At 48.7% G+C, this 26,576-nt stretch overlaps 1 protein-coding gene across 1 annotated transcript in view; it reads right to left on the reverse strand.

Annotated features, from left to right (window-relative positions):
- Positions 1–23,297, reverse strand: part of LOC309452335 (uncharacterized protein) — a gene marked incomplete at both ends in the record, with an annotated part of 41,834 nt that extends 18,537 nt beyond the window's left edge. The window contains 11 exons of the mRNA XM_082076976.1: positions 14,593–14,656; positions 14,764–14,860; positions 15,113–15,153; positions 15,336–15,507; positions 16,091–16,175; positions 16,279–16,537; positions 17,045–17,273; positions 19,483–19,602; positions 19,930–20,018; positions 21,454–22,026; positions 23,280–23,297. Of these exons, the coding sequence (XP_081933102.1) occupies positions 14,593–14,656; positions 14,764–14,860; positions 15,113–15,153; positions 15,336–15,507; positions 16,091–16,175; positions 16,279–16,537; positions 17,045–17,273; positions 19,483–19,602; positions 19,930–20,018; positions 21,454–22,026; positions 23,280–23,297 (1,747 nt within the window). The remainder of the gene's footprint in view (positions 1–14,592; positions 14,657–14,763; positions 14,861–15,112; positions 15,154–15,335; positions 15,508–16,090; positions 16,176–16,278; positions 16,538–17,044; positions 17,274–19,482; positions 19,603–19,929; positions 20,019–21,453; positions 22,027–23,279) is intronic.
- Between the last annotated feature and the right edge of the window lie 3,279 nt (positions 23,298–26,576).

The following is a 26,576-nucleotide window of genomic DNA, read 5'->3' on the forward strand; positions in this document are numbered from 1 at the left end:
GCCAGAAAGTCCTATACCTCTCTTAGGTTAAGATTTGTTAAGTAAACTGTAAGCTCCAATAACGTTTTCTGAGAATTCTGTTTAGTTGCATGGCCTACAAGAAGCTGCTGGGATGGTGCAGATCTGCTTGCTGCAAGTGAGAAATCTCCAAGGAAATTTCAAATGCTATTAACAGCCAATGTTGCGGTAGAGCAAATTCTACACTGATGGATCTGAAACAGGACTTCGATCCGGTAAGGGAAAACAATATCCAATAAATATGACAGCCAAAATGGAGATAGGAACTTTGAGGAATGAATTTATGACAACTTTACAGGCTGACTGCATTTGATTGGACTTGCAGATTTGTCTATAGCTACAACATAGAAACAACCTGTGGCTATTGTGGGACAATATGATGAGATTGCTAGCACACTAATATACTCACTGTTATATGCCAATTGTCACTCTGATCAAGAAAATGCAGGAAATGAAATTAAGTCTTAATAGGCCATGATCCTTTTGTCATATATGTACCATTTGTGAAATGTAATTCTGATTTTCTTAGTTTGTCATCTATGTCTTTATAAATTGCACTAGCTGGTTTTCTTAACAGCACAGCTTTTGGCATGCATGTAAAACGTAAATTGCTGCAGAACCTGCAAGTCTTTAACATCACGTCATAGGCCATACTTGTATTTGGTCTGATCTTACATACTTGAAAAGTTTTTGTTGATGATTCTGGGAGGTGTGAAGATAACAATTGGCATCATTCTGTAAAAATTATTGAAGGCTCAACCCAATTAGCAGAACTTGGTACAGCTTTAAATTACTTAGAGCTTTTTAAGGAGGAACCTCTAAATTTGATTTATGATTCTGAGTACGTAGTCAAGGTCCAACGCACGTATCTGATTCTGCACTGTGCTTTTGTTTTAGTTTTGTTCCTTCTTAAAAGAAAAAGGGGGGTGAAGTAGGGAAAACATCACAAAACCAATTGTCAAAAGCATTGTATGTGATGAAATACTTTGCAAGTGTGACCCAAAACCATGCTAAATCAGAAAGAACCTACATTAGTTATGGTCAAATCACTAGTCAATGGAAAAGGCCACATCAATTGATAACCTGGGGGAGAGGTTGTGCTTGTGTCTTTACAGATCAAGGGCCGCAATGGTTGCTGGCACGAAACGTGAAACCTGTGTTCCAGCTGCTGTGTTTTGAATGCCTGCACAGACAAAGACTAACATGTGGAGTAGCTTAGCCAACATGACTGACCCGGACTCTATATGCCTAACTATGATGTCTCCGGTAAAACCGTTCCACACATGCTTGGTTGGCATCGCCCTTGATGACTACAGCAGCATCACACAACTGTTTCAAAATAGTGGTCAACGTAAAGGCATTGCAACAAACTGTAATAATACCAACATGGCACTTCGGATTAATTGTCTCCTGGAAATAGACATTGAACCACAGGAACTGGAACTGCTGGGATCTGTGCCCATGGATGCTTGTATCCAGCTGGTTTGTGAAAAGTGCCAGGACAATATGCTAAAGCATGGATGGATAGGACTGCAAAATATTAATGCTACCCTTGGTGATTATAGAAATGAAACTCGATGGTGTAATCCTTCGCAGAAGAATCCGAGGGATGTCATTGATAGTATGGGACAGACTGTATGGTGTATTCTTGATCTGTGAAGATAAAGCCTAACCAGGAATTCCTTCTAATGCTGTTGGAGGACTGTGTATTCTGGGACTATTAACTCTCTTAACACCCATGATAGTCGATCACAGAAAAGCGACACGGGAAAGACATTTTTTGCATGCATATAAGTCAAAATGTGATGATAATGTAGATTTTTGGAGGTCAGGGTTAAGGGGTTTAGGATCGCTTGTATCTGGTGTTGGCACAGCTAAAGCTTTGAATATTTTAGAAAATTAGGATGCTGGCTAGTTAAGCAAACTAACAGAACTTCAAGGGCTTTAAGTGGACTTTTGTTAGATGTAGATTCTGTAAGACATGCCACACGATAGAGTAGAGCTGCGACAGACTTTTGTTATTAGCTCAAGGACAGGGGTGTGAAGGATGTGATGGTCTCTGCTGTATGGACCTAAAAGATAAATAGATTTCAGTCCATAAGGAAATTCAACGACTTATGGACCACTCCCAAAAGATTCAAAAGGATGTGGGGTTTTTCAGCCTAGAAAGTTTGATGAACTGGCTGGGACTGGGAGGATGGGTCAAAGACCTTTTGCAAAGTCTGTTAGCTATTGTGATTATTGCAGTTATTGGGCTTTTGTGTTTAAGCTATGCTTTATCTTGTATTAAGAGAATATTTGAGCACACGTTGAGACAATCTCTGCTCGTCCGAAAAGAAAAAGGGGGGAATTGTTGGAGAATGGCCAAGAGAGAAAGGGCATGAGACCCTCTCTACGGAGAGGATCTCTTCTGGTTAGCATGAGTAGGCCTCAGTTAGCATGAGCTGAGCAAGGGTAAGTGAGAAGGTATTGCCTGAGAAAGGCCTGGACAAACAAGTCTCAGGAGGCAGCTCCTGAGAAAGGCCTGGATAAACAAGTCTCAGGAGGCAGCTCCAAGATAACAAGGGAATTCACATACCAGGGGGGCCACAGAAGGGGATGGACTCATTACGTATGTTGGGATGGCTCATTACGTATGCTATCAAATCGGTGTTTGACGAGTAGGCATAATTAATAGAACCACTATAAAGGTCTGTGCTCTGTATCAATAAAATGAAGCATGTTTATCATCCGCATCGGATGGCCGCATTTCTTCCTCCGTCGCCGTCAGCCCGAACCCATGTCGGGGGTCTTGACCCCCGACACTGTACCTCGGATGCTGTATCTTGGATGCTGCATCTAGGATGCTGTGTCTGGGATGCTGTATCTTGGAGACTGTATCTAGGATGCTGTATGTGGGATGCCGTATCTTGGATGCGGTATCTAGGATGCTGTATCTAGGATGCTGTATCTAGGATCCTGTATCTAGGGTGCTGTATCTAGGATGATGTATCTAGGACAGTATATCTGGGATGTTGTATCTAGGATCCTGTAACTAGGATGCTGTATCTGGGATGCTGTATCAAGGATGCTGTATCTGGGGTGCTATATCTGGGATACTGTATCTAGTATGCTGAATCTGGGATGCTGTATCTAGGATGCTGTATCTAGGATGATATATCTAGGGTGCTGTATCAGGGATGCTGTTTCTAGGATAGTATATCTGGGATGCTGTATCTAGGATCCTGTAACTAGGATGCTGTATCTGGGATGCTGTATCAAGGATGCTGTATCTGGGATGCTGTATCTGGGATGCTGTATCTAGAATGCTGTTCTAGGATGATGTATCTGAGATGCTGTATCTAGGATGCTGTATTTATTACGCTGAATCTGGGATGCTGCATCTAGGATGCTGTATCGACGATACTGTACCTGGGATGCCGTATCTGGGATGCCGTATCTAGCATGATGTATCTGGGATGCTGTATCAGGGATGCTGTATCTGGGATGTTGTATGTAGGATGCTGTATCTGGGATGCTGTATTTTGTATGCTTTATCTGGGATGCTATATCTGGGTGCTGTATCTAGGACACTGTATCTAGGATACTGTATCTGGATGCTGTATCTGGGATGATCAGGGATGCTGAACCTGGGATGCTGTATCTGGGATGCTGTATCTAGGATACTGTATCTGGGATGCTGTATCGGAATGTTGTATCTTGGATACTGTATATAGTATGCTGAATCTGGGATGCTGTAACTAGTATGCTGAATCTGGGCTGCTGTATATGGGATGCTGTATCTGGGATGCTGTTTCTAGGATGCTGTATCTGAGATACTGTATCAAGAATGCGGTATCTTGGACGCTGTATCTGAGATACTCTATCTAGGATACTGTATCTAGCATGCTCTGTCTGGAATTCTGTATCTGGGATACTGTATTTAGTATTCTTTATCTGCGATGCTGTATCTGTGTGCTCTATCTAGGATGCTCCATCTACGATGCAGTACCTAGGATGCTGTATCTGGGATCCTGTATCTAGGATGCTGAATCTGGGATGCTTTATCTGGAATGCTGTATCCGGGATGCTGTATCTGGGATGCTCTATCTGAGATACTGTATCTGGGATGCTGCATCTAGGATGCTGTATCTGGGATGCTGTATCTGGGATGCTGTATCTGGGATGCTGTATCTTGGATGCTGTATCTGGGATGCTGCATCTGGGATGCTCTCTCTAGGATGATGTATCCAGGATACTGTATCTAAGATGTTGTATCTGGGATGTTTTATCTGGGATGCTGTATCTGGGATACTGTATCTGAGATGCTGTATCTAGGATACTGTATCTGGGATGCTGTATCCGAGATACTGTATCTAGGATACTGTATGTAGTATGCTCTGTCTGGGATGCTGTATCTGCGATGGTGTATCTGGGTGCTGTATCCAGGATGCTTTATCTAGGATGCTGTATCTAGGCTTCTGTATCTGGGATGCTGTACCTGGGATGCCGTGTCTGGGATGCAGTATCTAGCATGATGTATCTGGGATGCTGTATCCGGGATGCTGTATCTTGGATGCTGTATCTAGTATGCTGTACCTGGTATCGTGTATCTTGGATGCTGTATCTATGATGCTGTATCTAGTATGCTGAATCTGGGATGTTGTATCTATGATGCTGTACCTGGGATGCTCTATCTGGTATACTGTATCTGTGATGATGTATCTTGGATGCTGTGTCTAGGATGCTGTATCTGGGATACTTTATCTTGGATACTCTATCTGGGATGCTGTATCTAGGATGCTGTATCTGGGATGCTGTATCCTGTATGCCGTATTTAGGATGCTGTATCTGGGATGCTGTTGTTAGAGCGAGATAAGGACTCAGCAGAACCAGTCGATTCAATGTGAATCACGCTAAGCCATTTAGTACAGAAACAAGTCACTTTATATACGTATCTATATTCTAATCACGCGTCCACGCTCCAAGCATGGATTCGCTAAATGAGTATCGTGGGCTGTCCGTGCTCTGGAGTCTCACTGATGATACGTCCGATGACTCACGCCACGGCAGGACCCCGGTGATCATGGAACGCCCCTCCTTCCCACGGCAGATTCTGTTCTCAGCTTCCCGAAGCGGCCTTGAGACTTCTTCAAGCCAGACTAATTCATCAACAAAGTCCTTATCTACCAGAACCCCCTCCACACTTCCCCCTTTCTGTTCTTGAATTAGTCAGGCCCCATCAACCGCATGGCGAATCATTTTTGAAACATACTGCAACATAGAACACGTGATTAACAACACAATTACAAATACATATAATACGATTAAACCTTACTTAATAAGATCAAACAACTACCTGCCTATTCTTAAAATCTTAATTCCATTATAACAACCTTATCAACACATTATTTTAATAGATCCAAAATAACCAGCCAAGTTAATACAATATATTCTCTTAACTTCCCAGATGTCTATAGCTGCGCAGCTTATAGAGTAATATACTTAATACCACCAGCATATGCTAATTATTGAATTAATATCTTAAAACTTAAACTTATATCTAACTTATAATCTTATTAACTTATAATCTTATATTTAAACTTATACTTAAAAGATCTATAGCTTAATCTTAATATTTCTTTTAAGACCTTATCAGCTGCTAAATTAAATTACCATGGTAGAAATATCTTCTACTTTTACCTTATCTATGCAAAGATTATCTAATTGTGATATCACCCTTTTGGAACTCTTACTATCTATTCAACTTAACATTTTCTATAGAAGGTACCTTATTTGTTTGCTAATAAGCTTTCAGACCACTGGGTCTAGGAGCATCTATAACACTGAATAGGAATTCATGGTTTACATTTAAGATAATTCTCACGACTTATCTCCCTCCTGCCCTTCTGCATCTGTTGAATCTCTGTTATCTTTATTCAGCCATGGCTTGATCCATTTCGCAGGAATCCATTTTGATCCTTGGTCTGTAATGACACAAGCATAACCCTTTCCCCAAGTTATTAATTGGAAAGGACCTTCCCATTCACCAGTAACTCCATTGCGTATTTTGACCTGACATTGATTTTCTCTAAGGTCTGTCAAATGTCCTTTTAAGCTTGTTCCATGACGAATCATAGGTGGAATGTCAAACCCTTGTGGAAGGCGTAAAAAGTTCAGGACATATAATGCTTTGCTTAGTCTGTCATGTGGAGTAGTACAGTCAGTTCCCCCTTTCTGTTTGTCAAGTTGATGCTTAAGAGTTCGATTCATCCTTTCTACCAAGGCCTGACCAGTAGGAGAATTTGGTACCCCTGTAATATGCTTAACACCCCACAACTGAAAAAAGGTGGCAGTAGCTTTAGCGATATAACCAGGTGCGTTGTCTGTCTTGACCTGTGCAGGAACTCCTAAAGCTGCAAAAGCAGAACGTAAATGTCGTTGCACATGTGAACTAGTTTCACCAGTCTGAGCAGTGGCCCATATGGCGAAAGAATATGTATCAACAGACACATGGACATACTTTAGCCTACCAAATTCAGGGACGTGTGACATCCATTTGCCACAATTCCAAAGCTCCTAAGCCTCTTGGATTGACTCCTGCACCCAACCCTGCCGAGATGCGCTGACAATCTGCACAACTTTTAACAATACCCCGGGCCTCACTTTCGGATAATGTAAATTGCCGCTGTAAAACCTGAGCAGACTGATGGAGGAAACTATGAGAACGTACTGCTTGCCCAAACCTATCTATTGGAGGTGGAACCCAGGCAGGAGATACAAGAAAATCAGCTCGGCGGTTTCCTTCAGCTAAATCCCCTTGAAATGTCAGATGACTACGGATATGTGTTATGAAGTAACGGTGTTGTCTCTCTTCGACCAACAACCACAGTTGCTTGAACAATGACATGAGTTGTGCATCCTGAACCTCTTTGAGCAATGACCTTTCAATGCGAGCTACCACACCTACCACATACAAAGAATCACAAACAATATTCACTGGGCTGTGAGCAAATCTGATAAACACTTCTATTACAGCCCTAAGTTCCAAATGCTGAGTTGATCCTTTCAGGTCCGTTAGAATCACATCATGCCATTTCCCATCTGTTTTCCACGTAATTGCTGCTTTCTGCTTTTTACCTCCTGCGTCAGTAAACACTGTGGGTCCTTTAACAGGAAATTCTGAGAGAAGAGGGGGACCCTCCTCCATTGATCCCATATTCAAGGCTGACATCAACTTGTGTGGAGGGGAAACCGTCTTAATTAAAGCTTGAGAGTCTAATAACACAATCTGAAAAAGTAAGGAGTTCTGCAAAGCCCATTGTAAATACTCTGAAGCGAGGGGAACAACGATATACGCAGGCTCACCCCCTGAGATTTCAACTATTCTCTGTCTACCTTTCATTATAAGCTGAGCAAAGACCTCGACCCGGGTTGTAATGGTTCGTTTGAGTTGAAAAGGCAAAAACACCCACTCTAAGATCCTTAACGGCTCCTTACCGGTTGTCCACTGCATTATGAGAGCAAAAGGATAATTAGTATTGTTCACAATTAATAGTCCGATTACATAATCTGGGTTCCACCTATGGCTAAAAGCTGTTACAAGTTTGGACATGATCTTTTTCAGGGCAGCTTCCGCCTCAGCTGTAAGCGTCCTGGGAGACCCAATGTCACTATCCCCTTGTAGCAATTTTACAATTGGAGCTAAATCCTCATTAGTGATCCCACAAATGGTCCGGACCCAATTCAGATCACCCACTAGTTTCTGCACATCATTTAAGGATCGAATGGCAGGCCGACATACTATTTTCTGAGGTTTCACTGTGGACTGAGAAATTTCCCAACCAAGATATTTCCATGCTGGTTGAATTTGTACCTTTTCTGGAGCAATTTGTAATCCCCTATGCTGCAATGTATCAGATACTTCATTTAACAACAAATCAGTCGAAAAAGTTTCCCCAGCTATTAATATGTCGTCCATGTAGTGGTAAATCACTAACTCAGGATGAGATTTTCTAATCGATTGCAAGGCCCAAGCTACATAAATTTGACACATGGTTGGGGAATTTTTCATTCCCTGAGGCAAAACTACACATTGATACCTCTTTGCAGGCTCAGCCTTATTTACAGAATGTATGGAAAATGCAAAGCGTTTACAGTCATCAGGATGCAAAGCAATGGTGAAAAAACAATCTTTCAAGTCAATTATTAAGATCTGCCAATTTTCTGGAATCATGACAGGGGATGGTAATCCCGGTTGTAATGCCCCCATGTCTTCCATGGTATCATTAATTTTTCGAAGATCATGTAACAACCTCCATTTGTTTGATTTTTTCTGAATAGTAAACACAGGAGTGTTCCAGGGACTTGTAGACGGCTCTAAATGCCCTTTTTCAAGCTGTGTCTGAACTAGATCTTCGACATGGGCGAGTTTTTCTTTACTGAGCGGCCATTGATTTACCCAGACCGGATCATCATTTTTCCACTGTAATTTCAGTACTGGTCGCCCATCATCAATGGCCGCTTCTAGAAATGCTGTTGTTTTGTCACCAGAGTTGCTCCTAGTTGTCCTAACACATCTCGTCCTAATAGAGAAACAGGGATAGACATCACATAAGGTCGTACAGAGCATAACGAACCATCAGACAACTGCATTTGTAAGTGATGTTTGCTCACCTGGGTATTCTGCATACCCCCAACACCCATGACTGGTATGTGCGGAGACTCGAGAGGCCACCAAACTGGCCAATCTTTTTTGCTGATAATAGTCACATCAGCACCTGTGTCTACCAGAATTTTAAAAGTCTGTGACCAGCCAAATTTGTCTAAAAGAGTCACCTTTTCCATTGGCTTAGCCTTACCAATGTCCAGAGCTAAATACAACTCTGCATTGTCAGTAGAATCAAGGCTTTCTTCTGCACACTCTTTGATTGAAACTTTTGGAAAACTTGCTTTAAACGACACCAATTGACCTATCTTTGAGCCTTTGGGAATGTGGACTGGTGGACTAAGACTCCATACCATAATCGAAATAATGCCGGCAAAATCTGCATCAACTACATCAGGAAGTATAAAAATGCCATTTCTAGTGGCAGATGATTTCCCTAGAAGCAAAGCACTTATACCATGCCCTAGTGGTCCAGTCATGTTTGTTGGTATGCATTGTACCTGAGTGTCAAGTAATGTTACATCTTTCGTAGTTTCTACGTCCAGTGTGGCACTCCCTGAGATGGCAGCGGTGACTGTGCAAGCAGCCTGAGACCTCACTTGTGTCATCGCGCCTGGTCTCGGAGCGCTCGTCTCCCCGTTTCCCAGCGGCTGCCCATTTTTATGAAAAATAGACCTACAGTCTTTAGCTCTGTGTCCAGGTTTCCCACAGCGGTAACATACATTACTGTCTATAGGGTTTGTACCACTCTTACCTAATCTTCGATAATTCTGATTGGCATGACATTGGAATTTGTAATGCCCTGTTTTTCCACATTTGAAACAAAATCGGCCTGATCTATTTGGAGTGTGAGCTAACAGGGGCTTCATAGTAGCCGCAAATGCAGAAGCCAGAAGACCATATTTCTCTTCATCTGAGCCCACCCTGGCACAAGCATCCATCATCTCAGCTATTGAGCTATGCTTTGGTAAAGCAAGCAAGATTTTCTTACAAGCTGGGTTAGCATTATCAACTGCAAGTGTCATAAGCAAAGGTTCTTTTACATTAGTATCAATCGGTGCCCTATCCAAAGCTTCCCTTAGACGTTCAAGAAAAGCCATATACGATTCATTGTCCTTTTGCTTTACCTGAGAGTACGGAGGGACTGCATTACCTTCTTCCGGCAGAGTTCGGAGAGTGTCTCTTGCAAGAGAGGAACTCTGCCACAAGATGGCAGCATCTAACTGCGCCTGCACCTGAGGGTTAGCAAATTCTCCCTCCCCCAGTAGCTTGTCTTTAAAAGCAAGGCGCAACGGATCTCCTTCCTTGCGGTCTAAGTTATAAATAGCTGTTTCCTCACAAGCATCAATCCACCTGCTTCTCCAGAGAACTTCTTGCATTGGTGTTAGTAGCAACGTAGCCAATTGACGACAATCGTAAGGAGTTAGTATCTGTCCATCAAAAAGATCATTAAGAAAGCCTTGTGTATATTTTCCATGCAATCCATACTGGTGTACAGCCTTTCTAGCCTCTTTTATCTCCTCCCAATGCAACCCAGACCACCCAGGACTCTGATTACCCTGTTCATCTCGCTGGTAAAAAACTGGGTATGCGCTCGTTATTTCACCTTCTATCATCGCATTTCTGATAATTCCCCGCCAATGTCTTTTAACATCATAATCATTCGTAGAGCCCGAACTCCCCGATGCACCTCCCGTTGCACCTCCCGTTGCACCCCCCGTTGCACCTCCCGTCTCGTCACCATCAAGATAATCGCCTTTCCGAGTGCTGGATTCTTTCAGTTGTAGCCGATCTATTTTTTCACACAGTTCTTTAACCCAGTTCTTTTCCGGCGACTTCCTCTCCTCCGGCGTAGGAGTTAGAGTGGTAGAAGGTGGTGAAGGCGGACAGGAATCAGCAACAGGAGTAATGTTACACTTATTTACGACTTTAGCATTCTCAGGTTTCAACAGTTCTTTTGACAATTTATCTGACTCCAGTTCCTTGGACTGCTTGGTCTCTTTAGGGCCGTGTGATGGTAGAAGAGGCCATCTGCTGAGTGATTTTCCTCCCCCCGCCCCAGAGTCCTGTATTATCGGGGGTGCTGATGGTCTGACAAGGGTTACGTTAGGGAGGGGGTCAAAGACTCGAACTGGATAAGCTTCACAATTATTTTTAGAGTTCTTATCAGACTGCAACGCCGTAAAAATTCCAGTAACCGCAGCCTGTTCAACCTTAAGTTCTTTTAAGGTGGTAAATATAAGCTTCCAAGTAGTTGCTAGTGATTTAGCTTCTTTATCTCCGTCGCTAACCTTATCCCATAATTTCTGCCCTATCTCGTCCCAAAGTTCGATTTTTAAAGCTTTTTCAGCTTCTGTCGGGTCGCCGTTAGTTCTACACCAAACCAACAGTCTACGGATATTACTTTCTTCATATTTAAGTCCTCTCATAGAGAGAATATGCAGGAGGAGTTTAACTATGGCTTCTTCCTCAGAGGATATATTTTGCCCCATAACTTCACTCTTCCCTCCTCCCGCTCCCAGCCGCTCACCCTTTTACGGTGACTTCTTCAATTAACGCGGAGCGTCCGTACACTCCGCCCGGTTTTCAGTCCAGCTGATCCGCCTCCGGCTGGGCCTGCTCTACGCTTTTCCCCAACTTCAGTGGTACGCCCTTCAGAGTATCACGTCGGGGTCAACGTTTGTTAGAGCGAGATAAGGACTCAGCAGAACCAGTCGATTCAATGTGAATCACGCCAAGCCATTTATTACAGAAACAAGTCACCTTATATACGTAACTATATTCTAATCACGCCTCCACGCTCCAAGCATGGATTCGCTAAATGAGTATCGTGGGCTGTCCGTGCTCTGGAGTCTCACTGATGATACGTCCGATGACTCACGCCACGGCAGGACCCCGGTGATCATGGAACGCCCCTCTTTCCCACGGCAGATTCTGTTCTCAGCTTCCCGAAGCGGCCTTGAGACTTCTTCGAGCCAGACTAATTCATCAACAAAGTCCTTATCTACCAGAACCCCCTCCACATGCTGTATCTATGATGCTGTATCTGGGATGCTGTATCTATGATGCTGTATCTATGATGCTGTATCTGAGGTGCTGTTTATTTCTATCCTCTCCTATCTCTCTGTCTAAACCAGTTCTTGTGTGCATGTCCCTTGTGGATGGTGGATCTCATCAGATCCAGCTTACACACACAACGGAGGAAAGTGTTTTGCTCTTTATGAAACTGTGCAGTGTTCACACAGGAGAGCAGGTGCAGCTGGTGCACAGGAGCTGCAGCATCTCCTGCAGAGCTCAGTGGAGAAGTCTGATGGAGGAAAAGTGATGCCATCTCTGGTGGCCAATGAGGGAACCGGCAGACTGGGGGTGGGGGTGAGGAGCCAGGTTGTCCATACAGTGTCCAGCCTCAAGGGACCGTTCTCCTGCCTGTCCAGATGTCTTCAGGAGACCCTCGGGATCAATGTCCAGTGTAGAATGCTGCTGTCACTTCTTCCATACACTGAAAAATGACAGAAAATACCCTGGAAAGAAAAAACCCTCCTTTATGAAATCGTCTTTGAAATCTTCATCAGCAAATGTCCCATTGAAACCTCTCCCGTTAGTTCTACAAGTCTGGAAGATTTGAAGGAAATTAGGGAAACATCGCTCCTTAGGGCTTTCTGTGTTTTAATGAGCCCCATGGCGTATTTGGTGCTGAGTCCATGAACCTCAGATACCAAGCACAGACTGAAGAGTCTGCTCAAGAAGTCCAAGTCAGAAGCAAACTCCAAAGTACCTTGAAGCATTAATGGGCCCCACTGAGGGCTGTAACTGACAAAGCCTCCCCAGGGACTCCTTAGAGCAGATATTTGGAGGCAGCGATTGCATCAGGCAAAGGCAAAGTGCAGCAGCTCTGATGCTGAGAAAGCCCTTGGTTTGTCTGATGAAGGACAATGGCCAAGCCTTGAGCCCCTGCCCCTGGGAAGGGAGATGCTGTCCCTCTCGTGTGGCTCAGGGCTCTTCCTGGGGCTGTGGGGAGTGTGATGCCCAGTGCAGGACAATGGTGTGACACCTCCTGGCCTGCATGGGGGGTGCAAGGAGGCAATGGGGAGCCATGGCCATGACAACCATGTGTCTCCTCTGAGGCCTGGCTGTCAGGGACATCAGCCATAGCCAAGGGGACAAAGACCTTGGCTCTTGCAGGGACATCCAGTGTCACCCTTGGCCATCTCCACCACAGTCCATCCGACACTGTCCCAGGCCTGTGGCTGTTTCCCCACAGGCTGCAGACATCCCATGCACATAGACCAGAGTTCTAACGAAGCTGGGAAATTAAACCATTCTTTTTTAAATAGACTTATTCTGTGGTAACTGGTTGTAAGAGACTTCTTAGTAAATTCACCATGCTAGTTTTTAGGTTATGGAAGAGAATGAAAGAAAGGCCACTTTTTGAGACCAATAGAATGCCAAATTTGGAACAAAGTTTTTCCGTAAGAATTCTTGTAGTTGCCAGGAAGCCCTCTATCTCTCTTGGGTCAGGATTTGTTAAGTAAATTGTAAGCTCCAATAACATTTTCTGAGAATTCTGTTTAGTTGCATGGCCTACAAGAAGCTGCTGGGATGGTGCAGATCTGCTTGTGCAAGTGAGAAACCTCCAAGGAAATTCCGGATGCTGTATTTCCACCAGTATTAACAGCCAATGTCTCGATAAAGCAAACACTACACTGATAGAACTGAAACAGGACTTCGATCCAGTAAGGGAAAACAATATCCAATAAATATGACAACAAAAACGGTGTTAGAGACTTTGAGGAATAAATTAATGACAACCTTACAGGCTGACTGCATTCGATTGGACTTGCAGATTTGTCTCTTTATAGCTATAACATAGAAACAACCCGTGGCTATTGTGGGACAGTATGATGGGAATGCTAACTCTGATATACCGATTGTTACTCTGATCAAGAAATGCAGGGAATGAATTTAAGTCTCAATAGGCCATGATTCTTTTGTCGTATATGTACCATTTGTGAAATTTAATTCTGATTTTTTATTTGCAATCTACATCCTTGTCAATTGCACTAAGCTGATTTTCTTACCAGCACAGCTCTTGGCAGCATGAATGTAAATTGCTGCAGAACCTGCAAGTCTTTAACGTCAGGTCACAGACCATACGTGTATCTGGTCTGATCCTACACACTCGCACAGTTTTGTTGGTGGTTCTGGGCAGTCTCATAAAGCTGTAGTGGTCTGGCGTGAAGATAACGACTGGCATCATTCTGTACAAATTATCGAAGGTTCAACCCAATGAGCAGAACTTGGCGCAGCTTTACATTATTAGAGCTTTTTAAGGAGGAACCTCTAAATTTGGTTTGTGATTCCGAGTACGTAGTCAAGGTCCAACGCACGTATCTGATTCTGAACTGGTTTTTTTTGTTTCTTCTTCATTTTTAAACAGAAAGGAGAGAGAAGCAGAGAAAACAGCACAAAACCAATTGTCAAAAGCGTTGTATGTGATGAATCACTTCTATCTAAGTGGTGCAGCCCAAATTTGCCCTGTGATGAAACACTTGGCAAGTGTGACCCAAAAACATGCTAAAACAGAAAGAAGCTGTTAGCCTCAAGTAGCAGAGAAAGAGGGAGATGTGCCTACTCCTTCCAAACTGGGGGAGAGAGGGGGGTTGCATTCTGCCACAGGAGGGTTGGCAGCATGAAACAGCTGTATAACACTGCAGATCCAGTTCCATTGGCAGCTGTAGGTCTGGGAAGTTCTCTGCGTGTCCATGGCAGCACCTGGAAGGAAGGGGGGGCAGATGACTGCGAGCGGAGGACTCGGTGCTCAGACGCGACCCGTGAGGCCGCTGCCAGCTCCTCGTTTTTCAGTCCTGTCCTCATCACCAGTCTGGAGAGCAGCACCGGGAGCACGGCTGGGCTGCTTGTGTCCGTACCAGCGCTCTGCAGGGCCCAGTCAGACATCTCCACGGAGACTTGCGAAGCCGCCTCGGACGCTGCCTGGTTGAGGAACAGCACGGTCAGCAGTCCAAGCCCACCAACAGCCCCAAGGAGGCTTTCTCGGGGCTTCTGCCCAGCCAAACCTCCTTCCCCAAATGCACGCTCACCTTCCTCGCGCTGATGAGCTGTACCCTCAGCTGAGCCACCTCCTGCAGCAGACGCCGCATATTTTGAGTTTGTGCCGCCAGCAAAGCCTGGTAATCGCTGAAGGACCAGGAAAGCAGATCTCGTCAGAGAGATGTCCATCCCCTCTGGGGAGCGTCGGAGCTCAGCACGGAGCACAGACACGGGTGCTCGCCCGGCTTTGCCAGCGCTTCCCTCCTCACCAGGCTGAGCAATGCAAAGGCCAGAGGGAAGGACGGGAGCCCTGGCTTTAGGAAAATGGGTGCAGGTAGCACGAGGTGTTGGCTGAGGCTTCTGCACAGACCCAGTTCCAGCTCAGGAAACATCTCTTACCTCCGGGTCTTCCGTTCGATCGCAGACCCACAGATCTGCTCCTGAAAGGGAACAATTCCCCGTTAGAGTCTCCACCACCAGAGCTCCTGGGGCTCCCTGGGGGAGGCTTCCCCAGGAGACACGGCACAAGCTGCTCTTTCTTTGGGTCGCCCTGCGCGGAAGCAGAAGAGTCCGTGATTTCTCCAGACGCTGTCAGCAGCGCTCCCTTGCAGGAGTCACCCACCTCCATCCATCCCTTTGCCCGTGTTGTCCACCCTGGCATCGAGGTTGTGCAGTAAATGCCAAGAGCCACCAGGAGCAACAGGAGGATGACTCGGAAGCACCTCATGTCCCTCAAGAACTGCATCCTCTGCCTGTCCATCACAAACCAGTTCTTTTTGGGGGCCATCTTGTGCCTGAAAAAGAGAGTCCAGGGGCTGTCAGGGAACCAAGTGCTGAGCGAACCCCTTCACAGCTGGATTTGCATTCTTAGGCTGAAAATCTGGAGGAACCTGATTTCTGTCCACACTGCTCAACACTACTGGCAGCTCTTCCCCAGAGGAAGAGCTGCAGGAGCACCTTCTGAAAGAGAAGGAAAATAATCCATAAAGAGCCAATGAAGACTCTTGTCAGCAGCCTTGTGGTGTGGACTTCGCTCTCTCTTTGGCTGAGAAACCAGGATTGTTCTCACATAGAACCACAGAATAGTTTGGGTTCGAAGGGACCTTCAAAGCTCATCGAGTGCAACCTCGTGCCATGAGCAGGAACGTCTTCACCCTGATCGGGTTGCTCAGGGCCCCGTCCAGCCTGGCCTGGGATGTCTCCAGGGATGGTTCATCCACCATCTCTCTGGGTACCTGGGCCAGGCTCTCAACACCCTCAGCAGCAATGATTTCTGCCTCATGTCTGGGCTGGGGAACACACCCTGTTCTCCCCTTTGTTTGCACTGGCCTGGACATCCCCTTCCCCCCGTCCACAGCAGAAACCTGCACTACGTACATGGCAAAGACGGACACACTCAGCAGACGTGTCCACATGGAGACCAGAGCACCTGTCCCATGGCAAGTGAGGCTGAAGACCATCCCTGGGCAAAAAAAACAGAGACAAGTCAGGCCTGTTTCTTGAGGTCTCCTCTCCAGGAGTTCATCCCCAAGGACGTCACAGCGAGCAGCAGTGGCTGAGCTTACATGCAATTTTTGTAGCCTCATTGCGCCACTTTGCAAATCCCCGAGTGGCTGAACCGGGACTTGACTCCCAGAATCGCGTCACCAGCTCCAACCTCGTGCCGGTGCTCCTGCGGGAGGACAAAGGGAGATGCCGCTTGCCCACCAGCCCCACGCTGTGTGGGCATAGAAATATCTCTGAGAACACGTGGGATACGTACCTGTACAAGGGGTTCAAGGCAATGATGTCCCGGATTGTTTTGACAATTTCTGCAGTAAGAGCCTATAAACAAACCAAAGATTTAATCAAGGAAAAGACTGGAAAAGGACAAATAAGGCCTCAGTACAAATATGACACTCCATGACGTCTCCGGCACGGGAGCACAGCAATGCAGCCCCTGGTCCCCGCTGTGATGGTGTGTGGGATCGGTACCGCGCGCTGGGGCGGTTATTGCTCTGGAGACAAGGAAAGGCAAGAAGGGGAACAGGCTGGGGTCCTGCACACACAAAACAACTGGGTTTTGACCAGAAAATATGATCAGGTTGACCACTCAAGTCACCCGGTTTGATGGAGGATATTACACAGATTTAAGCACAGCCCAGCCTCGTCGTTCAGCAACGTTTTGAAGCTAATTGAGCTGTGGCAATGAAAAATAATTCTTTTCATCTAATCCCCTCATGCAGTGGCCATGAGAAGCATGAACTGGTGTTTCTGAGGCTTGACATTAGAGCCTGATATTTCAAGCAACTCTACAGGACACGTCCAGGTTTGCGTGATTAATTCACTCACTTTAACCTCTTCTGTGATCTGAAAATCTTCATGAACCACGTTCTCGACTTCCACCATGAGAACCTCCTGCGCGGCCGCAGCGACAGGATCCAGCACCACTTCCACAGCTTGGTCCTTTGCTCCAGGCTCCTCCTCACCCTCTTTCTTGGAGCGTTTCTGTTTCCTTCGAACCTTCTGCTTGTTCTCGGGCTCCTCAGGCTCAACTTCCAGCTGCTTCTTTATACGGATCCTGAAAGCCAAAAGAAACCAGCTACAACCAATTCTGTCACATGTGATTTCAGCTCTTCGGCATAAAAAGGAAAGTCTAAATTATATTCTGAGTAAGCTAAAATTTCCAATTTTGACAAAGGTAACTGATTGTACGTGTTTCAACAAGATTTAGCTTTTGCTTTGTTTTGTCAAAATAAGGCTTGATTGAATAAAACATAATAAACGAGTGCTAGATACTGACAGGACTTACTAAATAAATTTACAGTAAGTAAGTTGTCATGCAAACAAATTTAACCACTAAATTAGTGGGTTAATGAGAGGGCGAGGGCGGCTGACAGCACCTTTATCGTAAACTCTATTAGTTTAACCAGTTGCAGAACTACAAAACCAGACTTCTAAGGATTAAAAGAATCTAAATAACATCAGACTGTCTGAATTCTCAGCCACATGCTGCAGCACATGAACAGAACAATTAATCAGGCATCATTGTTAATAGCTCAGGAGCTGCATGAACCAACAACTCTGATGTGGATTCATTCCCTCTTCTTGTCTCTCCAGAAAAGCAAGTTCGCTCTTGCACTTTAATTCTGGATATAATGGCTTTAAGTCACATCTGCTGCACTATCCACTGTAATACTAAATATTATATACCATGTGTAGAACAGATTTTGAAGTCATTCCATACATAGAGATTTGAAATTTTGGTTTGTTACACAGGTTTCCTAGATCATGATTTTGGAAGAGATGAAACCCACAGTATATTCCACACCAATTAATCAAGTATTAGTCCCTAAAAGGGACATGGCATGAGCACCCTCCAAAAAAATCAGTTTCCCTGTTACTGTTTTTAAGCTTTTCTGAGTTTTTCCTGCTGTGCATCCAACCCCATGTCAGATGTTTGCAGTACAGAGCATGACCTACAGTTCTCCAGACCGGGATCAAAGTCTTGCCCTCTCCACTGCCTTAAACTTTCCCCACCAGAGACCAGCGCTACACAAACACTCAGGAACCGCAACAGCCTTTGACCAATCTGTCTTACTAGGCCGTGAATATGGAGTCAAAAACCCCTTGTGGTGCAGCAGACTCCCCGCTCACGCGATCACTGCGTTATGCGCAGGGTGTAGGTCTTATTTTCCATGTGCTCTTTAAAAACAAACAGCTCCCCAACTACTCCAACTCTCTGCCACTGGCAACTTTTGACTAATTTTGACGACTCTTGTCAATAGAGTTCAAAGCCATTTTCTGGAGGGTGGGGTTGCAGCATGGAAATAGCTCTGGATTAACTACAGAAGGTGTCTAGAAGGTGTTCGGGGAGAGAAAAAGGAAGGATGTAGAAATGAGAGGACCCACACTTGCAGGACACCACATTTTGTTAATTTGGCTGCCAATCAAAGAGTTTCCTTTTCTATCTTTTTCCCTGTAAATACAGCACGTTCCTCCCATCCGATGTCCCGTGTGGTTCCAGTGACTGACCAGCGCTCTGTGTCTCAAATCAATACAGATGAATCCCCCACCCTTCCAAGGTCCAGGGAACTATTTCTATTCCAAGGAAACCAAAACCAACAGTTGCCAATTTCCAAAATCCAATCAAAACTGCGCTTTGATAATGCACTTCAAAGCAAAACCCACCCTCAATGTCTCCCCACCACGTTTCTGTCCTTTTGTTTTCCCTTCAAATGGAAATTCATTACTTGACACATTTAAAACCACGATTTTATATTGTCTTAGCTCAAAATACTTGGCACGATACAGCTACACCTACATTCCCAACAATAATCCTATTTTCTTCAGTTTGGTTCTTGGACAAGATTATAAAGACAAGACATCATTATAGTTCTGGATCACATTTCTTTTTCTTGAAGCAAAAATACTGGCTTGAATTAGTTCCAGAGAAAGTTTTTCATCATTTCTGAACCTTGCTGTACTTGACAAAGAAACCACTCTACTTCAGCTTAATGAGTGTTTGCTTGTATCAAATTAAAATCTATATAAGAATGACATGCACTAGCTCTTCCTTTTGGAGGTTAACCTGTTGGATCTGTAATATTACCCAGAATATTGGGGCTGGAGCACCAGAGCTCTATCAGGATATGTGTTGTAACAAAGCAAAAGGTTGTTATACACAAGTTGTGTATGAAAATGAATATACGTGGTGAAAACAATAAAGGGATATATCTGTTTATAAAGAAGTCTGGTGAGACGCAGTGGAAGGACAAGTAAGAAATCACCTTCGGTGCCCCACGACGATCATGCGCAACTTGTCTCCAAGGTCCTGCATTTCGTGAATCTGCACAAAAGTTCCTATTTGGTAGATTTCGTTCAGATCCTCTACCACGTCCGATTCATTGCTATTGAGGGGAAAAAGGAGCAGATATTCAGAATCTTGAGGGAGCAGGTAACATTAAAAAGGACAGAAACGATCACTGGTTGCAGAACTTTAAACTGGACTCGGGAGCAAAGATCCTCGACTTTATCCCCACTGTTACCACCACGTAGCTCCTTTCCAAATCACCCACCCGCCTGGATGGTTCATCTCCCTCCCAAATAATAATGGCAATAATAAACACAATTTCTGTAACATTATCCAGGGCAGGGAACTTCAGATCACAACTTTTAGTATAAACGCAGCCTATTAATGGAAATAACTTATTTTCAAAAAGATCAAGAGAAATTACTTATCATCCTTTTTCAGAAAAACACCAGCATAGGGCTGGGCAAGACGAACTTTCCTCCTCAGCAGCTCAACCAGCTTCTTATTTTTCACCTAGGACAACAACGGCTGTTGTCATTTGGCACAATGTCTAGCAAAGCGATGCTTGCCAGCGTCACAGGCGTTAACAGAGAGAAGAAAAGTAATAATTCTCTATTCACTGCAGAGCCTTCACATCGTCAGGAAATAAAGTATTAAATGGCAGAATTAATTTGCAGAATGAGAGAGAATATTTAACAATTATTTTAATAGAAGACACTGTTGATCTATGCATTGAAACGAATGACTTGAACATAAAAGTGTTGTGTGAAAATGTGCCTAAAGATCATAGTAATATATAACCTTCCCCTTCCCTCAACACATCTATAAGGACACTACAAGGTGCACATATTAGATTTGGACATGCAGAAAAATACTACAGCAGATATTATTATCAATAACACTACGTGAACAGGAAAATATTGATTCCGTTCTTGTTACATTTACTCCAAAATCAGATTGATAAAATACTAGTAAGGTGCAAAAATATGAGTACTTGTTCCAAAATGCTTGCATTTCAGGAGGAATATGTATTTGTGGCCTATGAGCTCAAGTCACATAGCAAAGAGCAATTTATGGCTCTTAAAAATACATATGGGGTGTAGAGGGGAAAGATCACGCTGAAATTTTGCGATGCCCATCCCCAGCCCTCACAGCCTCTCCCGTCACAGCAGCATCGCTCTGTATTGAATTTGTACTTTCTCCTCGCAGTTTTCACAAATATCGTTCTTGGTGCTACGACACAACCCCATGAAGCTGAACCAAAGACACATTTGCTCAACCTTCAGCAAAAGAACTCGGAGAAACCAGCAGACCCTGAAATAGCTTCTGTGTGAATCACTGACCTTCCCCGTTAGATGCAGCGTTAGTGATTCTGATGCAACACCCATGAAACACAAAGTCCGTACCCCAGAAGAAACCACCATTCCAATGTGGTCAGGATGTATAGTTAGAAATCACGGAATCCCCAGCCCCCCCTGCTCACGCAGGGTCACAGAGCAGATCACACAGGTGGGCCCAGGGGGTTGGAATGTCTCAGAGCAGGAGACTCCACACCCGCTCTGGGCAGCCTGGGCCAGGCTCTGGCACCTCCCAGCAAACAAGTTTCTGCTCATGTTCCCATGGAGCCTCCTGTGTTTCAGTCTGTGCCCGTTGCCCCTCACCCTGGCGCTGGGCACCACTGAACAGAGTCTGGTCCGTCCTCTGACACCCACCCTGAGATGCTGATCCACTGATCAGATCGCTCTCAGCTGCTCTTCTCCAGCTCAACAGCCCCAGCTCCCCCAGTCTCTCCTCATCACAAAGATGCTCCAGATAAACACTAAAAAGCAGAAGGCTGCACACCTTGCTACCCCCCCAAGCCTCTACGATTGAAATAAACCTGTGAGGACACAGAGCGCGGCTCTGAGGAGAAAAGCGCCCCTGGTCTGTTAGAGCCCCGGCCCCTCACCTCGATGATCCTGATGAATCGCGGGAACACGGGGTTGCGGGTCACGGCGATGAGCGGCACGCTGGGGAAATGCTCCGGGACGAGCAGCGGCGTCAGCGCCGTCATGACGGGCCCGGCCCCGCCGCCGTCCTCCCCGCTGCCGCCGCTCCCGCCCTCGCCGCCGCCGCCCTCCAGCGCGTCGCCCCCCGCCAGGCCCCCGGCGCTCCGCTGCTGCCACGGCGGGCCCGTGCTGAAGGCGACTCGGACGGGCGGCGCGGGGCCCGGCGGGGCCGGGGGCATCACGGAGGAAGCGGCCGCCAAGAAGCGGCGCCGCGGGGGCCCAGCAGCGCCGGCCGCCAGCGCCCGCACAGCCGCAAGCAGCGGGCGGCCGCCACGCCGCCGGCGCGCGCCCCGCGACACTTCCGCCCCCATGACTACCCGCGCAGGCGCCGGCAGCGCCACGGCGGGTTCTGACGAGGGGCGCGTGGCGGCACGCGCGTCCGAGCGCACCCAGAGGTCCCGGGTTCGCGTCCCGGCCCCGGCAGAGCGCGCGATGGGCGCGGGAGCTGAGGGGGCCAAGAAGTTCAATGGTACCTGCGGTGGGTTAGAAGGGGGTGGTCAGTAGGTCAGAGAGGTTCTCCTGCCCCTCTGCTCTGCCCTGGGGAGACCACACCTGGAATCTTGTGTCCAGTTGTGGCCCCTCAGTTCCAGCAGGACAGGGAACTGCTGGAGAGAGTCCAGCGCAGCCACCAAGATGCTGAAGGGAGTGGAGCATCTCCCGTGTGAGGAAAGGCTGAGGGAGCTGGGGCTCTGGAGCTGGACAAGAGGAGACTGAGGGGGGACTCATTCTTGGGGATCAATATGGAAAGGGGGAGTGTCAGGACACACGCACACTGGAAGAGCTTCGTTCCTATTTTAAGTCCAGACCAAAGCAGCCAAGAGCCGTTTAGCGTCCCCTGGGCAACCTGACAGAATTCATGTTCCAGACCTCAAACACCGCTGCTCCGGGGGGTTACAGACAGAAACGGGGATCGCTGTCCTTCTTGACAGGGCTCCTAAAGTAGAGGACCTGTGGCTAATATTAGACACTGCAACTGCAGCAAGCAATCCAGCAGCCGCTCTGTCCTGCTCGGCTCTGCCCACTGGTCACTTTGTCACTTGGAATCCGGCACTTCGACTCTGGAGCTCTGCCAGGAGTTCCCTGCTCAGCCAAGCTGCTCTTCTGCCGCTCGCTTGACGTCCGACCTTGGACTTGTCCCACCAAGTACCCCCATACCAAGGATGTCCCAGCTCTGGGAACGGCCCAAGGCTTCCAGCCAAAGGCACTTGCAGCCCCAGCCCCTGGGAGCCGCCTGTGGGGGCCAGGGCAGCCCAGCCCCCTGAACCCTTTCCCTGACCAGGAGGAGCTGGGGAGGCTCTTGGGCTGGGACAGAACACGGGGAGCCCCAACATTCCCTCCTGGGACACCCCAAAGAGTCCTTAGTTACCAACAGCCAGAGGGATGATGGCGCAGCCACCGCTGCGGCTCCCAGCTCAAGGCCCCCGGGCCCCCCTGTTTTTTCGGCTCCTGCAGCCCCTGCAGCCGATTGTGCTCCCCCAGAGCTTCTGCCCCCCAGGTAGGGACCCACCCCGACCCCTGCAGCCCGGGACGCTCCTGGGGGCAAGAGCGGAGGTGAGCGCCGGCCATGGCTCCTGTCTCTCCTGCAGGCTCAGCCCCCCTGTGCCCACTGCCCGGGCAGGAGCAGCCCTTCCCCACAGCCTGGGCACCCCGGGCCGGGGGGGCACCCCCGGCCCCCCAGGCCCCACCAGCAGGTACGGCACCCCTGTCTGCTCGGACACCCCGGCACCTTCGGCCCCTTCGCCATCCCCGACCCCGGGCACTCCCAGCACCCACCACCCCTGTCCCCGGCACATACGGCACTGGGCAGAACCAGGGCTGTTGGCGATGGGGGCCGGCTCGAGGGTTCCCATGGAGGGTCCCCCCGGCCCAGCACCGCTCCCTCTCCCCCACACAGGGCTGCAGAGAGCACCATGCTGCTGCTGGTTCAACCCCTGGGTGTTCCAGTTCCAGTGGGCCATGCCCTACGGCCACCAGGGCACAGCGGTGGTCCCATCCCCTATGGTGCTGCCAACCTCGATCCATGGCTACCAGCACGTCCAGGGGCAATGGACACAGCCGTACAGCTCCGGCACGGCCACCGCTGAGGGGACACCTGGGGGCAGCAACATCTCCAGCGGTTCTTCTGCTGCTCCCCAGGAGAAAGACCAGGAGGACCCAGGAGCTAAGCTGCACTTGTCTCAGGAGATGCTGTTTGGAGAGGCCCATCGGCTCTTTGGCGTCTCTGCAGTCTGCCGGCCTGGTGCCAGCAGCAGCCCCATGACTGGGGACACTGGGGACACCCCTGGAGAGGGGAGTTTTGTGGCTCCTGCCTCCTCACCACTCCCCATGTCTGTCACCACCTGCGAAGGGCCAGTGGAACCACAGAACGTCTCCGGCACGGCCACCACCACGGGGACACCCCCAGGCAGCACCAGCCCCCTGGGCAGCACCAGCCCCCCAGCCCCTCTGCTGCCCCCCACCACACAGCTCCTGGGGACCCAGTGGGACACCCTGCAGTTACCGAAGAGGTGCCACTGGAAGAGGCCCTAAACATCTTTGGCTGCTGCTTGGACACAGTGGGGGTCACCCAGGACACTCCTGTCAGCAGCCCCAGGCCAGGGGACCCTGGTGTCACCAGCCCACCTGTCCCCCAGCCTGACTTCTCGTCCCTCTCACTGCCTGAAGATCTTCTGAGCCCTGACTACACCATCTCCAAGCTCAGAGAGGCCGTGCTGAGCATGGCCGAGCTCTATGTGCTGGGGATGGAGCCCCCGGAGCTGTGGAGGGACGTGGGGATGGAGCTGCCACTGCCCCAGGCAGCCAAGGCAGAGCAGCGAGGGCAGAAGCGGGGGCAGAGCCCCTCGGCAGAGCCCCCCAGCAAGCGCAGGGCTCTGGCAGGGAGCAGGGGCGTGGGAGGGGGGATTAGACCAGAGAACACCAGGGGTGGGTGTGGGAGACGAGGGGTGCAGTATTTGGGGGTGGGGGGTCTAGGGTGTGTGGGAGGAGTGCGAGTGTGTTTGGGGGTCTGGGGGGTTGGAGGGTGTGGGAGGAGGGTGGTGGGTTTGGGGGTGGGTGGGTCAGGGGAGGTGTGGGAGGAGGGGGGTGTTCGGGGGTGTTAGTGGGGGCGGGAGGAGGGGGTGGGGGGTCAGAGTAACTCTGGGACCTTTTCTCTTGTTTTTCTGTATTAAACCTTGTTTGTCCAGAACTGCTCCGTGTCTGTGTGGGAGGGGGAGGGAGCGCAGGGGGCACCGGGAAACTGCCCTGAGAGCTGCAAAAGCCCCAATGAGCCCAAATCAGAGCCCATGAGACCCCAAGGACACCAAGTCCCCCAAAGGCTGAGTCACCGCCAGCGGGACAGGCAATGGGGGCTCCCCTGTCCCCTTCCCCAGGGCAAGACGCGCTTTGGCGGGGGGAGCAGGACAGACGGGTCCTTGTGCGACTCACGGACACGGCCCCACGCAGGAAGCAGCTCGGAGCCCCTGGGACAGGGACAGACCTGGGGGGGCCGGGCTGGGGACGGACACACAGACAACAGGGGCTGCAACGTCTTTGGAACACGAGCAGCATCCCCTGCAGTGGGGACAGGGCTGGGGACAAAGCCCTTCAGAGCCTCAGGACAATCCGGCCCTTCCTCGGGTCTCAGCGCTCAGCTCCAGAGCCCGGCTGTGCCTCCCTGCCCACAGAACAACCCGAATCACCCCAGAATGGCGAGGGAGGGGCTGCAGGGCAGGGACCCTCCTGCCCTTGTCTGGCTGCACCTTGGGCAGCTGCAGGACCAGGAATGCCTGGAAATAAAATTGGAAAGATAATCAACCACTAAAGCATGTTTTTAAGTGGGGATTCCAAACGCCTCTGAAATGCTTACAGCCTTGGCGCATCCACCACCCCCCACAAAAGCCTCTTCCAGTGCTTGACCACCCTCTCCGCAAAGAAATGGCTCCTCCCGTCCAGTGTGAAGCCCCTTGTGCAGCTTCGCCCCATTCCCAGGGTCCTGTCCCGGCTCCAGGAGCAGAGCTCAGCGCCTCCCTCTCCACGGCCCCTCCCCAGGAAGCTGCCGAGCCGGGAGGGGTCGCGCTTTGACCCCAGCAGCGACTCCAACCCACGGCAGCCGCTCGCTCACTGCCCACCCACCCCAGGGGAGAGGGCACCGGGGCACTCGGGCTGGACACAGACATGCTTTAATGAGACCACGGAATAAGACTAATGGGCTACTAGTAATATTATATATACAGTGAAAAGTCGACTATAAAATAAGAGACGTTAACTGCAACTCCTCACAAAGTGCGTCCCAGCGAGCAGCCGGTCCCGGCAGCAGCACCTGGTCCCCAACAGCGGATCCGGAGAAAGAAGAGAGACAAAGGCAGCAAAGGCCCAGAGGCCTCTGCAAACGGCAAGATGGCCAAAGGCCCTACTAAAGAAACCCCAAACAGAACCGCACCGGAACAGCAGAACCCAGACAGCTGTCTGTCTGTCCCTGTCCGTCCCTCCAGCCACAGCATCCTAATATCCTGCAAGGCGAAGCCTGAGGCCAAGGGCATGCAGCGTTCTCATTGGTCGGTCTGGATGTCAGTCAGGGGCTGCCCCGCCCATGGCCCCTCCCACCCGTGGGCGGAGCTCAGAGGCCTCGGCTGCCACCGCAGAGCCTGGAAACATCAACTCTGTCCGGGGTCGGGTTGTTGTTCTCCCGCCGCATCAAACTGCCGCGCTGGCCTCGGAACAGAAAGGTTTCTGACGGCGTGAAGAGCGGGAACTGGCTTTGGGTCACACAGCACAGGCTGGGAGGGCGTCTGTGCTCCTGGGCCCTGAGAACTTGTGACAAGAAGTTCTCTCCGTCGCTGCCGTTGCTCCAACGTTTTCTTCAGATCTCCTGTTGCCCTGAATGCACTTAATAAAGCCCTTCTTGGTGTCTGACACAGATCCCACCAGTTCCAGCTCCACTCGAGCTCTGCCCTTTGGTGCCATCTCCCCGCACCCATGACCGACGGCTCCATCACCTTCCTGCCCAGCCTGACCTGGCTCTAGAGACGGTGAATTCCTGTCTCCT

The sequence above is a fragment of the Streptopelia decaocto genome (genome assembly GCF_964273445.1).
Source record: "Streptopelia decaocto genome assembly, contig: HAP1_SCAFFOLD_30, whole genome shotgun sequence".
In the NCBI taxonomy this organism is placed as follows: domain Eukaryota; kingdom Metazoa; phylum Chordata; class Aves; order Columbiformes; family Columbidae; genus Streptopelia; species Streptopelia decaocto.